The sequence below is a fragment of the Haliaeetus leucocephalus genome, unplaced genomic scaffold, assembly GCF_000737465.1.
Source record: "Haliaeetus leucocephalus isolate CR32 unplaced genomic scaffold, Haliaeetus_leucocephalus-4.0 Scaffold306, whole genome shotgun sequence".
Classification (NCBI taxonomy): domain Eukaryota; kingdom Metazoa; phylum Chordata; class Aves; order Accipitriformes; family Accipitridae; genus Haliaeetus; species Haliaeetus leucocephalus.
In genome coordinates this window covers 1,183,427-1,198,648 of record NW_010972742.1, presented here as the reverse complement: position 1 = coordinate 1,198,648, position 15,222 = coordinate 1,183,427, and the positions used below count along the sequence as shown (strand labels likewise).

Sequence of the window (15,222 nt, the reverse complement as noted above, 5' to 3'; positions counted from 1 at the left end):
AGGTGGGCCCGGCGGGGCGCGGGGGGACGCGGAGGGGCTGCCCGCCGGTTCTCCCACCTCCCCCTCAACCGCCCCGTCTCTTCCAGGATGGAGGGACAGGGCTCCTACACGCTGCCGACGGGCACCGAGTACCGGGGAGCGCTGCGGGACGGGATGTTTGAGGGAGAGGGAGAGCTGATCTTCCCCAACGGCGGCAGATACCGGGCGGTCTGGCACCGCGGGGTGCCCCTGCAGGTACCCCGGGCGGGGGGGGCCTCACCCCGAGGGGCCTCGGCTGCCCGCCTGGAGGCCACGCTGCAGGGCGGGTTCTGAGGTGAAATAAGTGGATTTCCGAGCCAAGCCAATTTTTACCCCCCCTCGGTGGCGTCTCGCACCCAAACGTGTGAGGGAGGGCCTGCCCGTGGCCGGGCATCCCGCAGAGGCGGTGGTTCCCGACGCCATTTGAGCCCCAGCTGAACCGTGCGCTCGCTCTGCTCGGCTAACGCGCCGTCTTGGCAGCGGGAGCGCTGGCCTTGTTCGTACTCGATCCATCCATCATGTTTATTAACTCTGGGCTTGAACATGTTTTGCAGGGGAAATACACTTTTGCAGATGGTCTCCAATACAAAGATAAAAAATGGCATTACTGTGATGGCTACGACAGAAGATTTTATACAGAAATCTGTTCTGGTCTTAAACCACCAGGTACTGAATTGCGTTTGCGATCCTAAGAGTCTGGAAGGAATTAAACTAACAACTTTGCTTAAGAAAGATTAATTTGGCTACATGAGTAACATGGAGCAGAAATGCTCTGGCTAATTTCAGGACCCGACCATACGATGCTGCCAGAAGAATGCTGACACCACCTTCCACCAGCACAGCGCAGGATGCAGCATTTCAGCCACAGCATGGTCTCTTTTGGAGTGATGACCTGCAGGACGGGGCTTTGTTATCTGCAGCTTTTGATATCCAGATTAACCCTTTTATACATTTCACCTTCACTGCATTAGCAGTTTGCTTTTAATATAGGGAAGTTGAGTGAAAGCAATTAGTTTACATCCAGGGCATCAAATAAAGTTTGAATGCATCTGTCCCACATAGCGGTTTTAGTAGATACCAAAATAAACATTTGTGTCCAATCTATATTTTTGCTAAAGACATTTATAATATTATTATTTGTCTGTAGTCAAAAGGTGAAAAGATTTATAAGGAACAAGTGAGTAAAATATGTAACATAATACATAAAATACTCTTCTTTATACATAGAATATTTTAGTGATGACACGTATTTTCTGTGAGGCCAGCAAGACTCTCCTGGCCCCATTTTGGAGTTTGGGGTCATATTTGTAATGTTAGCTTAGTGGGCTGAATCACAGGACTGTGAATGAGGAAATCAAAGTGATATCTTTTTATCACCGCTTTTTGTGTATGGATTTTTCCATTTTCATTTTCTCCATCTGCAAAATCGGCAAAAGGTTTTATAAAATTTATTGTAAGGTAACTGCATTGTTTTTATAGCAAATGCCATGGAGATGTAATATTTGTTAGTTATCTTGATCAAAGGCAAACATGCAAAAAAATAAAAAAGGCAAAATAAAGTAAACTGTTTGGTTTTTTTTCTTCAGGCACTTCTCAGCTTACAAATCTGGATCCTCCCAAAAAAATCCCAGAAGGTTGTTACGACTGTGGTGATGGATTCTATAATCCTGAAACCAGAGTTATTGTTGACTACAAACTCAGGTTTCTGAGAAACGCAGGTATGATTAACTTCTTCTGCAAGGTAAACTAAGATGAGTTTATTTGTCATATCTTCTAGGATGCGTGATTAAAGCTAAAACATAAAAAAAGTCCATGATTTGGTTCTGTTATCATTGAACTAAAATATTTTTTACTTACTTATTTATATCAGCAACTTATGTATCCCCAGAGTTGTATAAATCATATTTTGCAAAATTACAGTGAAGTATTCCCAAGCAGATATGAATAAATATATTTTATTACTGCTTGGTATGTTAATCTCAGGAAAATCTTCGGTCTCTTCCATAAGGATCTCAAGTAAGGGAGTGGATGTAAGGTGTACATCATTGATCCTGAGAGCTAATAAACCCTGTGTTGTGAACCAGCAAAGTGCTTAAGCAAGTGCTTATCTCTACATGTTAGAATAGTCTGTTTTATTGAAATGAGTCTTAGGGCTATGTTTACATACCTTGCTGAACAGGAAACTTTCTTGTCACCTTGGAGAGCTGTGTTTTGAGTAGAGTGTGGCAAATACTGGGTGTTGTGGAAAAGTCCCCAAATTAATAAGCCTTAGGGAAAATTAGTTCTCATCAAGCCAAAAGAGAAACTTTTCAAATTAAAGACGCACAGAAGATCCCCAAACAGTTGACTTGGGGATAACTCAAAAAATGTGATCTCACCTGAAACAAACACTTTGTGTTCTGGCTATTTAACCTTTGTGTTTATCACCTTTTTAGTGCAGATTTTTTTTAAGTGAAAATGAGTTCTGAAAGCAACCACCCACCCCATTTCCCCCTCCCCCCCCAAATGTCCAAATTGCAAGACCTGTTTTTTCTAGAAGACGGAACATTTCATTTTCAGTGTGCCACAGTTTAACAGTTTTGTTGCTTGGAAACTCCATTTTTCAGCAAATTTACTATTTGTTGAAAAAAATTCTGCTCAGCCCTACTTTCAAGAGCTTTTACAAGCATGCACTGTGATATTGGAGGAGGGAAGTGAGGGGGGGGGTTAAATGAATTGGAGATACCATCTGCTATAAAATATACCCTATGATACATGGCCTGTTTTATAAACGTTGAATAAAAACTGATCTAGATTATTACAAATGGCATTGATCCAAAATACTGGAATGCAGTGGGCCTACTGATGAGGAAGATAAGCAACATGCTTTCCAAAAACACAGGAACCTACACAGATTAGTACAGGAGGGAACGCCTTGGAATTCAATTTATTGTTTTTTAATCTGTTCTTTGAACTCATTGTCCTTTATGACATTTATCTCAAATCCTACAAATTATATCAATCAATATTCGCTAACCAGACCAGCACAGCGTGCAGTCTGACGGAGTTGTTGGAGATGTGCTTTGTGTGGCTGTTCCATTGAGAGCCGTGTACACAAAGTTAAACTTGTTGATGTGAGTGTGAAGAAGGAATGTGTCATGTAGGCCAGACCCTTCCTCTCAAGAACATGAACACAATTGAAAAACCAGGCACTTGTTCAACATCAGAGGAACTCTTACCGCCCCAGGAGAGATGATTCAGGGCACAAGGCCACTGCAGTAAAGAAAAAAAAAATTAAAAAAAAACCCAGCTGTAAGCAGAAGAAACTGAGGAAGAGGCTGGGATGACAGGGAACAGATCCAGAATTACTCCATTATAGGTTGGGCAGGAAGGAGCAGGAAAACCTCCAGGCTTCCAGCCAAGTCTTGAAAGCATCAAAAGCAGATGGTAGGAAGCATTCAGGAAGTTCTTACAACAGCTTGACAGGTTTACCAAAATGACACTATCTTCCTCAGGTCTGGCAGCAGGCTTTCAGAATACTCCAGTTCTCACCTTTCACCCTGGCCCTATTATGAAGCAATTTCTGATTGTTTCTCAGCTGTTTGTGAAAGAGGGCAAGGAAGCATACGGCCTTGGCACCGACTTGCCTCCAACCTGGCAGCATCCAGGTACCATTCCAGAAGAGAAGAAAATAGACGCCATTTGAAACTACTGAGTTTGCTTCCACCACTTCTTTGTCAAGACAAGTGGATGTGGAGTACTGTAGAGAGTCCTGTTAAATTTGGCAAGTCTTGCATTTCACTAGCGTGGAGGTCTGATACTCATTTACTTAGAGAGCTCTTACTGTTAAAGCAGTGCAAAGGCCCATCATGAAAACATAATCAGGCCCAGGGAATAAAATGACAGCAACAGTTTTGTTATATGTTTTTATCTAGCAAAGTTTTCCAAATTCTCATTACAATCTTGCAGTTCTTACTCCGTCCCTAAACCTCTGTTTCCTCGGGGATGCTCAAATTTCTCTTGATTCTCCATGTGTGCTTCAATCTTTTCTTTTTTCCAGTATTGCGAAGTACACAAAATTGGACGCATAAATAAGAATGGTAATGCTCATTTGTAAGAAGATACATTGTTTATTTTGAATAGATACTGGGACTAGACTCCTGTTTCACTAGGAGCACTACTTTTTTTTTTTTTCCAGCAATAGGACTCCTGGCACCTTTGTAACAGAGCTTGGTCAATAGAAAGATGGGAAGATGTCCCAATTTTTCAGTGAAAAGTAGAAAATACATGATGTTATGTTTAATGCAAAGCAGGGAGGTACAAGAAGAGCTGTGACATTCAGGTTTTAGGGCCCCCAAATATTGGAGAAGCCCAGAGCTATCAAAGAGAAAATACAGTCAAAAATAGAAATTTTGTTATACTGAGATAGAAAAGATTATAGGAGATTGCCTGGGTCACCTCTCTTTTGATGAAAAGCAAAGATACTTCTGATGAAAATTGCCCTGTTTCTCCTGTGGTTCTCCCGAGGATGGGTTGAATAATATAAAACGTGCTTTTGCTCTTTGTAATATGAGAATATTTGTGCTACAACTTTCATATTCCATCTTGAGATTTAATTAGTATGTGTATGGTGCATAGGGTAGCTTTCTATACTGCAGTCAATATTACCTGAAATATATGCATCTCTTCATATAACATCAAGAGCAGGAAGACAGGAAGCCCACCTTTACACTAAAAGCTCAGTCAGGTAACTGAATTAACATGCATGTTATTAAGAGCAGGATTAGGCCCAGAAAACCAGGACAAGTGTCTTATTAAGAGGAGAGGTTTTGGTGTTGCTGCAATCCCAAACAAGCCAGCAATCAGCTTAGGATTTCTACAAGCCTGAAAGTCTTGTAAAAAGCATCAGGAAAAAGCCTGCTGCTTCAGGAATCATTATGAGCTGAAAAGGTCAAGATTCAAGAACATTATTTTATTACAGTTTAGAAAAGTCTGGGGTTAGTCTGTCTGAGGTTCCTTGGTTGTGAGGCTGACCCAACTCCACAGGCAAGGGTGCAAAGCCATTTTAATTCTAAGCCTTAGTAATCACAGACTTACAGTTTCCTCACATTGTTACCTTGGGATGAAGGTTCTCATGCTTGGTCTGAAAGAATTTAGAAGCAAAATTTTTTGGAAAGTCAGCAGCGATGTATTCATCCATTTCGGGTTTATCCAAGTATGCAAATCCATGAGACAAATATCCTACATTTAGACTTTTTTGTCTTACAACTCAGATCTGACTTGCACCAAGCGCCTTTTGGGAAATGTAGACTTTGACTTGTCTGAAAAATGTACTTGAGAAACAGAGCCATAACCACTCAATAATTACGCAGGGTATTATTTCTGTACCTACCCTCATGTACCCCAAATACATGCAGATGTTTGCATGCTCTTTCTCATAAACTACTGGAGAACTGGGTGTGGGATGAGGACCTGGCAATTTTTCAGGCCTGGAGTATTTCTGGAAAAAAGACAGCAAGTTTAACTTAAAGTCGACCGTGGTGCAGAAAAAAAAAAGATTGACTGCACTTAGGGATCATGCACAGAGCTTTATTCCCTGTTCTTCTTTGAAATTGCCCATTCTGATGATGGAGGGAGTGGATGAACAGTCTGATTCCAGGCTAGTCCCTAGTCATTGCCTAAGAATGTAAGAGTTGTTTTGGCAGATGCCCTTAGCAATGGAGAGGAAAGCCCCAGCAATACACATACAGAGGGAATATAGTATTTTTGTTCGAATGAATTTAGCTTCCCATAGATTTAAATGTCTACTTATAACGCAGGACCATTTAATCTTTTGTACATTTGTTTCTTTTTTATTTGACTTAAGATACTGAATTTAGATGAGGTTTAGTTCCTACATATTGAAACTCTTAAAAGCTCTTCAAATAATTGTTCTTTGGATACTTGTTAAGCTAAAGAAATCAGTTTTGATCGGCAGTAAAAGTTCATGCTATTTTAAGTGCAATGCTATAGCTATTTTCTGTTGTATATTTAATCATTTTGAATTATATGTCATGTAAAAGATTTTAGCTCTGGGGCATTTGCCAGATGGCTGATTCTGCATTTCACACAACAAAAGAAATAATGTTTGTGTAAAGCTCTTAAAAATAGTTGGTAATCAGTATATTCTACAACGAATAGGATCCAGACCTGTTTGGAAAAAAACCCCAGCTTTTGCAGAAATTAATTTAGAGGATTTGGTCTCTACCTCTGGGCTCTGAACAAAACAAATTGTGTCTATTGTTTGCTGATTTTTTAACATTTAACAAGTTAACTGAATTGTAAATTTTACTCATTTTTATGTTAAATGCCATTTATTGCAATCCATTGATCTTTTTCTCTTTACTTTGGCTGACAAACTTATTTCTGAAAACAGGGTTTTGTAAAACAGAGAACCGATACTACTCTCAGTTTACACAAGTAGAGCATACAAATGTGAGCAGCCCTTTGCTTTTCTTGCAACAGCTGGAGTGCTTGTCCTTTTTACTGCTAACTCCTCTTTCTGGCCTCTTTGATTCATATTCCTCCAAAATACCACTGCAAAAAATATTTTCTTTCTCTGCCATGGCACTTAGCTTTTTTTCTTTGCCCACAAGGCTCTACACAAGTCCATACAAATTCACCTTTTGGTCTTGTTTCCTCCATCTCCCATATACTTTCTTCTCTTACGTCTAGTCCCAGGACATAGGGCGTTTTGCCCGCATTCATACAATTCTAGCTTTCTGGTACTTGCTTTCCAGACTTGCTGCTTCTATGATAGTCAGAAGATTTGAAAAATATTACATTAAGGGGAAGGTTAGAAATTGTATTATAGCTCTTTCACCTGGATCTCCAAGTGTCACTCATCTATCTCTTCCCATTTTTTAGTTAAATAGCTTTTGTCCTCATGTGAGAGCTTTGGACCTAAATAATCTCCAATACTTAACATAAATTAGTTGAGGAGCCAAATCTTAGAAGAGGGAAAGGCAGAATGTTAGCAAGTATCAAACTGGGGACTGCTGAGTGGGCAAGGAAATTGAATGAGTATCGGAGTGAAGATGGCAGAAGAAAATTGAGTCTACTTAAAGAGAAGATCCCAGACTCCTATGAGAAGTAGCTTCATGTCTATTCTTACTGTCCTCTAAACACTTTAAAAAATGTTGGACCAATTCTCCTACCCATCATATGCTCTTTTCACATCTTTTTATATAGAAATGTGTTAAGATCAGGCACATTTTGAATAGCATTGCAAAATTGTTATGTCTTTCTCAGTGTCAAAGTCTGCTCAGGTGACAGAGATAGTTGGAGACTTCTCATCCATGTAACCAAGAAAATATTTTTAGATTAAATTTGGCTTATGCATTTTAATATAAAATATACTCCATTCAGTAAAATAGATTACAAACCAATATGATTTCTATTCAGGACCATAGCCAATAGTTATAATATTAATATATGCACCATGATGTAAGTTACTATGGTAATTACGGTAGCTATAGCTTTTGCAGATATATTGTTCCTTGTGGTTTCCTGGTCTTAAAATACTTACCGTTTTGAAAACTGTGAAAGTTTCAGTTCCAAATAGTGGCATGCCAAGAATAACAACTTTGTTTGTGTGCTAGCCATCCTATTGTGAATCCATTAAATAGGTTATACACAAGTCTTATAGGCACTTATATTCAACTATATAATTCACATGAAAACAAGTTTTACAAGAGATGGAAAATTCATTTGGGGGCCATTTTGGAATTACAGTAATCAAAAGTAAATGGAAGGGTGAGAATTTGTGGGTGGAAGCAAAGGTTAATTGAAAACATATTTTCCATTTTCTTGCCAGCCTTGATGTTGGTGGGGTCAGGTGCCGTAAGGAAAGTGGTGCTAGGGACCCGGAGGGGGCAGTGGAAATGAAAGGGGTGTGCCAGGCAGAGTCCATGGCTGAGATGCTATCACATGTGATTGTAATTGTGTAGTGGAAGAACATGATAAACTGCACTGCGGGTGATGGGAGGAGTCAGGCATGTGAAAGAATTAAACGATATTGTTGTTTACAATGGTCTGTGTGCGCTTGGCCCTCTGCAAACTGAGAGGAAGCTCAGCTCTTGTTCAAGGATTGTCTATTGTAAACACACCCTGTTACAAACTGTAGTCCTGGAAAGCCGCTCTTACCACATGGCTATGTCCTCAGGGTACACTGGAGTTGTGAGCCTCTGTCCTGATGGAGGCACATACCAGCTCGCGTCCACTTCCCTCCTTGCTCTCATGGCCTTTAACAGAGGCATGAGTGAACAAAGGGACGATGCCCACTCACGTCCGGTCCCAGCTTGCCCTTGGGCAGAGGAAGGAGCCAGGGATCTGAATTCTGGAGTGCATCAGGCCTCCAGTGCAGACAAAGCCTTTAAGACACCAGGAACACATACAGCTCTAAAGTGCAGTAGGAAGACCTAACACAGAGTCAGACAAGGTTTTTAAGTTGAACAGTGTAGATTTTTTCCCTGTGTAAGCCACTAAGCATTCTAATTTCAATGCAGTATGTCTTCCTGCGCACCTCTGGGTAGTTTCCTGGGAAAGTATTTGTTAAGAGGGCAAATGCGGAAGCCTACATGACAATCCTGCTGTTTGCTGACAGTCTCCGCTCTGCATCATGCCAAACACCTAAGCATGTGCTAAGAAGTCTCTCACAGCTGAGATTTCTGTAAGCAACAGAGAAATGTGATATCTAGAAGCAAATAATTCTAAACTTTGCAATATGCATTTAATATAGGAAGATTAAATGCACCTAAATTACAGCGTATTTTCAAGTCATCCCTTGAAAGCACCCTGAAGCAAGCCCACCCTGAATTTTCAGCTGTTTCTAATCCCAGTAGAGAGATAAATCTGGAGTGTGTAGTTGGGGAAGTCTCTTCTGCCACTACTTTTAGACTGAACATTGAAAATTAGACAAGTGATTTCATTTTGCAGAGACGCTGAGCAGAAATCCACTGATTTAAGTGGGCTGCAGTTTGAGCTCACTGTGAATACACCTAACAGCATCTTTGACAGGCACCTGTTTGAACTTTGCTGGCGTTTGGAGCTTCCCCTAAAGCCACCCAAAACACGGAAGAAACTTGCAAAGCAATATTTGTTGAGAACAACTAATTTTGAAATAGGCTACTTACAGGAACACAGTAGGACCAACAGATTTAGCTGGGTCTTATTTGCCTAAAAAGACTCTATCCAAACTGACCTGTTGACTGTGTAGGCAGTGTCCAACAGTAGATCAGTAGGACTTGCACCCCGGTTAATCATCTACTGTGGGCAGATGCTGTTTCTGGGGTTCAGTTGTGCAGGTGGCTACCGGGGCTGGCTCCGTGTGTCTCTGCCTGCTTAATGAAAACAGCCTGAATTAATTACAAAAATAAAAGAGAAGCTATCCCACTTTGGGCTGGCTGAGGATCTGACCCACAATATTCAAAATATATTTTGTGGGTGCTAGAAAACTGATCTTATTTTTGATTGAGACACATGAAAATAATTCAAAAGAATCAGTCAATACTTACATATATTCTAACAGCTCATCCATTAAGATCTCTTGCTATCTCTCTCTTCATTTCAGTGATATGTCATGAAAATAATCATTATCTTTCACTAACTTTGGAAGAAATAACTTGTTAACATTTACTAACTGAACAGGGATACACCAGATTGCAATAAAATTTTCAGACAAACCTTTTTTTCTTTACCTTCAAATATCAACATGGTTAGTCCTGTTTCAGCAAAGTCTGTTCTATGAATGTTTATTCTACTGAGGGAAATCTAAAAAAAAATGGATAAACTTTTAAAGATAAATGTGCTGACACAAAATTCAGCACACAACATGAAGAACCCCATACTACCTAATTGTGCACAGGGTGATAATTTACCACTGATTAAAGAGTTTGTATTTTTTTCAAATCTTTTTTAAGGGGAAAATTACTTCTGAAGGTGAAGATGTGCTTAGACAATCATATTAACATATTCAAACAATTGCAATTTGCAAAATAGTAATTACAACTCACTATCTGGTAGCATTAATCAAACTTCAAGGTTTAATTCCATTTTAAATATTGATGAAATGTGATTCTCCAATCTAACCCTGGTGTTGCAGGGTTATGGAAGCAGCCAGTGACAGAAAAAGAGGAACGTGTAGTTAACAAGCAGCTGCCACAAAGAAGGATCGGCATCTGTGATTTAAATTGTTAGCTGCACAGTCAGGTAGAGTGTAAAAAGGGTAGTCAAGAGGCTGTTAAGTCCATTGCTGCCAATTACTAACAATCAGGGAGGAGCTTTAAGACTTGTTCAGTACAATAAACCCAGTTTGTCTTGTTTCAGGGGTTACTACTGAAGAGGTTGCAGCTGCACTGATTCAAATAGCCCTAAAACTACAGTAATTATCAACCAGTCTTCTTTAGTGTAGCAAAAGTATGTTTTACCATAGCTTAACTCTTTACATTCTAATATTTCCCTGCCTCTTCTCACATAGCTAGCCCTGGAGCCATTCTCATCTCTGGGTTTGTGGTTCTTCTTGCTATGCTGGATCAGTTCTTTCATTTCCCCTTACCAAGACCAAGGACCAGTAGTACGGCATGCTGGGTTGGATGACAGTTCTAGGGATTTGCTTTAGGATATTTTTTGGAATATTGAGTCATTACATCTATTTTTTCTTTTCATATAAAAGCTGAAATTCATATAGCTCATTCAGTTTTTACAGCTGATTAACTATATGCAAGTTAAGCAGTGCTTATGAACATGTATTTAATTTGCATGAACCAAGACATTTTGGGATGGGTCTGGGGAGGCTAAAATCCTTAGAGCAACCTGCCTTGTGTGCTTTCCTAGGAGACCATGAAAACTCAGAGTGCAGAAGGAAACAACCTAGGCAAACCAAGGATATGTTGGAAACCTGTTATATGAAGCCAAGTTAGCATCTGCCTTTCTTAGTGCTTATTTATACCCTTGATGCTCAGCTAAGTGAGTGCTGTAGATTTCTCACTAGGAAGGCAGACTGATTATTTCTAGTACTCAGGTGAGCCACGTGTATCTGTACCCAAATACGAGCTAGATACTGCCAATGTATAGCATGTGTAAGTTTTGTTTATTCCTTCACCATGGCAGAAGTGGACAAAGTTTCATTTTCGTGCAATTATTACAAGCTCAGATAAACTATTTTTTTCGATTCCAGCTAAAATGACAGAGCTACCCAGGCTGGACAATATCTGTTATAGCCGAGGCTCACGTGATCACGTCGTTACTGTGCTGGAACACCTAGTGCATAGAACAAAAGCCAGCACATTGATTATGGCTTTGATGTTGTTTTTAAGAAAGCTTAAGGACCACATTTGCATTCCTGCTGCAGCCTTCAGTGGAATCTCTGCCTCTGAAAGGATTGCATGGTCTTTAAGCAAGATTCAGTGCTCATCTTTTTAATTTCCCTTTTAGCATATTTTTCAGCATTTATCTTCTCCTAGTTTATACCCGAATAAGAAGTATGCCATTAACAGGGTATTTTGTTATTGATTCATAGCCATAGGGAATAAAAAAGAGATCATGTCAGTGAAACACAGAAAAAGCTGAACTTAACTATTTTATCCAAATGGTAACCATTTTTCAGTCATTAAAGCAAGCCTACCGGCTGAGCTGTTGCAACAATGGCAGCACAAGCGTGTTCTCCAACCCATTCACCGTCACTGGGGTGCTGCTTAAAGGTGGGCGCTCACCACCAAAACCGAGCTTTTGCAAGCCAGCACCCTTGAGTGGGAAATGAGAAGAGGGTCAGTAGGCACAAGCAAGCACTTTGTCTGGAAACCACTCACTGTATGCAAAGAGCAAACTGGAGAGCAGGCTCTTAGGGAAAACCTCCTGTGAGTCACCCGCCTTTCTGACTACCAGTTGTGAAGGGTGGCAGATGAGTGCTGCGGTTCAGACAAGGGACAAATGCCTTGGCACATACTTTCCTTAAGCCTGCTTTTATCAGGATGCCAGCAGAGCTGCGTGTGAGCAGCATCTTATGAGAAGTGAAGGTGTGCACTTGACTCACTCGTCCAAGAATGAGAAAAAGGGGAGGGCAGCAGGAAAAAAAAAAGGAAAGAAAAAAAGGAAAGACAAAGCTGACTTGATTCAAAACCCACTGCAATCAATAAGATTAACTCCCAAGCTTGAAGACTTGTGCACCAGATCTTATTTGTCACATACCCTCCTGTGAACTTTCACTTCTTAGATTAGCGCAACTTCATTCCCAGGACCTTCCTACCTTTTGCATTTCAAATGCTAACTTAAAGGTACATCTCCACAGTCAAAAGATCTCCATGAAAATGTGACTCCTTACAAGCGACATGCTTCTTTCTCTGTCTACTTTGACCCACCTAAGCAGGGTGCTCAGCTGTGCAGGGCAGCTGTATAAATAAATGGGACTATGCGCTATGCCAAGCGATGGCCACAGTACCAGGATTACAGCCCCCTTGGCTCCATCATCGCAATCGTCTATTCTTTCAGGTAATAAGGGCTGCTACAAACCCCTCAAAATTTAGATGGAGGCAGGTTAGAAACACACATCGCAAGCAGCTAATGTGAATTTGTTAAGACAGCGATAAACACAAGAAGCAGCTCTAATACATTTCATTTATATAAAAATAAATACAGGTATTGTTTTAAGTAACACTTTGATTTTTTTCAAGGCTTTTTGAAGTTTGGTTTTCCCGGTCTACTATGCATATCTCTTTTCCCCTACACAAACACAAAAGAAAAAGCTACAGAACAGTTTTTGGAGACAAGACTGTTTAAATCCCTGGAATTAAGAAGCCACAACTTAACATTTGCCAAGTTATTTTTTTGTAATCATACACAAAATTTCTATTCAAACTTTGCTGGACAGTTGTTTTTTCCTACATTGTCTTTGATTTTTTTTCTTTCCACACTATCATTATGCTCTGAGAATAAATATGACAGACATGAATACTAACAAGGGACACAGACAATGGTCTAAAATACATCTATCAGCTTATCGATACCTGTCATAATGTACATTTCAAAAACAGCATTGAAAGAAAACCTGGAAGACAAGAACCTAGGTTTTGACTATAGATTTTTCTTTACGTTCACTTTTCATAAACCAACAAGCAACACACAGTATTTAAAAAATGTGTATCTTCATTTCTGATAGTTTCAACATATCTCCTGCCAAAAAGTAAAAAAAATAAAATCTATACATGTAAATCGCATAGCTCTGCCCAAGCTAACCTTATCAAACAGACCAATAATCAGTCATTGCCATAGATCCAGTACCTCCTGCCTTGACAAATTCCAACACAACAGCACACAATCTTTTAAAGAAACAAAAAAATGTGTTCTAAGAGATGCCAATGGCTAAAAATGGATTTTTTTCTCAAAGGAAAAATAGCTTGTTTGAGCTGGACCCTAGTGATGCAAAGAGCAGATCTGACATGGTGATATTTGGCGTTCTCTTTATTTATTTCCCTTTTAGATGATGATGAGCATGAATGGATCATTCGGACCTGCCGGAAAGCTTGGGATGAAACAATTGAACATAAACCGAAACCATGAAAACAGTTTTTGCTAGACGATAATATCCCAAAGCAGGTAATCTGATTCACAATAAATCTAATTTATCCTCATGGATTTGTCTCACCCTTTCCCTCTACAGGAATATAATCTTTTTGTCATCTTTGTCAGCACAAACAAAAATGGAAATAATCATTTAATCAGTCATGCTGAGAAAAAGCCATGGCAAAAAAGCAGACTGTACTCACAATAATATTCCTGAGAGGTGTGTAGTGTAGTATATATAAACGTTATTAAGCCTGAAAACAATTTGCTAAAAAGAGTGCCTCAGATTCAGTGTTGAAGTCATTCAAATCCATCTTAATCAACATTATTTTCCCAGATTTTAGTTAGCTGTCCTGGTGAATTCCTTTCCTCTCTTTTTGCTCAGTACTTTGATATTGATTGATCATTGTAATAATGTACACCAGAGGTATTCTTTAATGACTGGTTTGCTAACTAGGAAATTATATCCATTTACTACGAACGTTTGTTGAACTCTCCTGAAGCCAGAGTTTAACAAAATAATAAAAGAGGAAAACTGGGTGGGTTGCTGCTTGATTAGTAAGCCAGAAAGTATTTAAAAATAAAATAAAATGGAATTACATCATTTTCTGGATGTAAGTGCCAGCACTTCTACTTGCATTAACTTTATTTATTACACAAATAAGACATTTACAAAGCACAACATTAAAAGTATGTAACAAAACAGACATTGGTTTTACAAAAAAGTGCTTACAATTTAGTTTTACTTTTTTAAAATAAATATTAGTCTTGACTGTCCACTCATTCAGAGAAATTTTTTTAACCATTGTAGCCAAGACATGCAGAATTGCAACATGCTACAACAAAATGATTGGTGGATGAAATAAAACTGATGTGTCTATAGTTGGCATCCTACAGATAATCACTGATAGTAGTGCAGGACTGGTTCCTACTCCCCCGTCCCAACTAATAAGTTGTGTAAGCACCTTTAGCTTGGACATCGGGGTTAACCAGCACGAGCCAAAAAAAAAAAAAAATTGGTAATAAAACTGTAAACCATTCCACTTTCAGACCCTAGGCATATTTAGTTACCTTATTAAACTTGAGTGAAAAGCCTTTCACTGGCTATCTTCATGGGATTTTGTCTGCAAAAGGTTTTGTAAATAGCAACTGGAAAAGTTTAGTACACGGAGTCTGCATTGCTGCACCAGAACCCATTTGGCAATTACTGAATAAACTAAGAAAATGAGAATGATTTTAATTTTATTTTTTTTTTAATCTACAGACAGGAGATGAATGCAAATGACCTGAGATAAGGTTTGGTTCAGTGGCAACAGTCAGTGTGAAATATGTTGTGAAACAATGTATTGAATAAATTAGAGGATTTCTTACATTCTTGGTACAGTTGAGTATTTTCCATACACATAATTAGCTCTAAAACTGCACAAGCTGAATTGCTTCCAGTTTTTGCAAACAATTTGGGCTTAATATAAACAGAGCCTGATTTCTGAATTAGCAAAGCTGCTCCTGGCTACTTACGGAGGAAAGTGCCCCGGAGCACAGTCTGTGGGGGGCAGTTGGCCCCACGGGTAGTGGTGAGTCCACTTCCACCGGAGAGCAGCACCTATGCTCCCTTGACCCTCTGCTTTG

At 39.5% G+C, this 15,222-nt stretch overlaps 1 protein-coding gene across 1 annotated transcript in view; it reads left to right on the top strand.

Annotated features, from left to right (window-relative positions):
• The window catches only part of MORN5 (MORN repeat containing 5), a 14,216-nt gene extending 114 nt beyond the window's left edge, over nucleotides 1-14,102 (top strand). Inside the window, exons 2-5 of the mRNA XM_010571088.1 lie at nucleotides 87-234; nucleotides 573-684; nucleotides 1,605-1,736; nucleotides 13,511-14,102. Coding sequence (XP_010569390.1) covers nucleotides 87-234; nucleotides 573-684; nucleotides 1,605-1,736; nucleotides 13,511-13,590 — 472 coding nt within the window. The 3' untranslated portion in view covers nucleotides 13,591-14,102. The remainder of the gene's footprint in view (nucleotides 1-86; nucleotides 235-572; nucleotides 685-1,604; nucleotides 1,737-13,510) is intronic.
• Nucleotides 14,103-15,222: the final 1,120 nt, after the last annotated feature.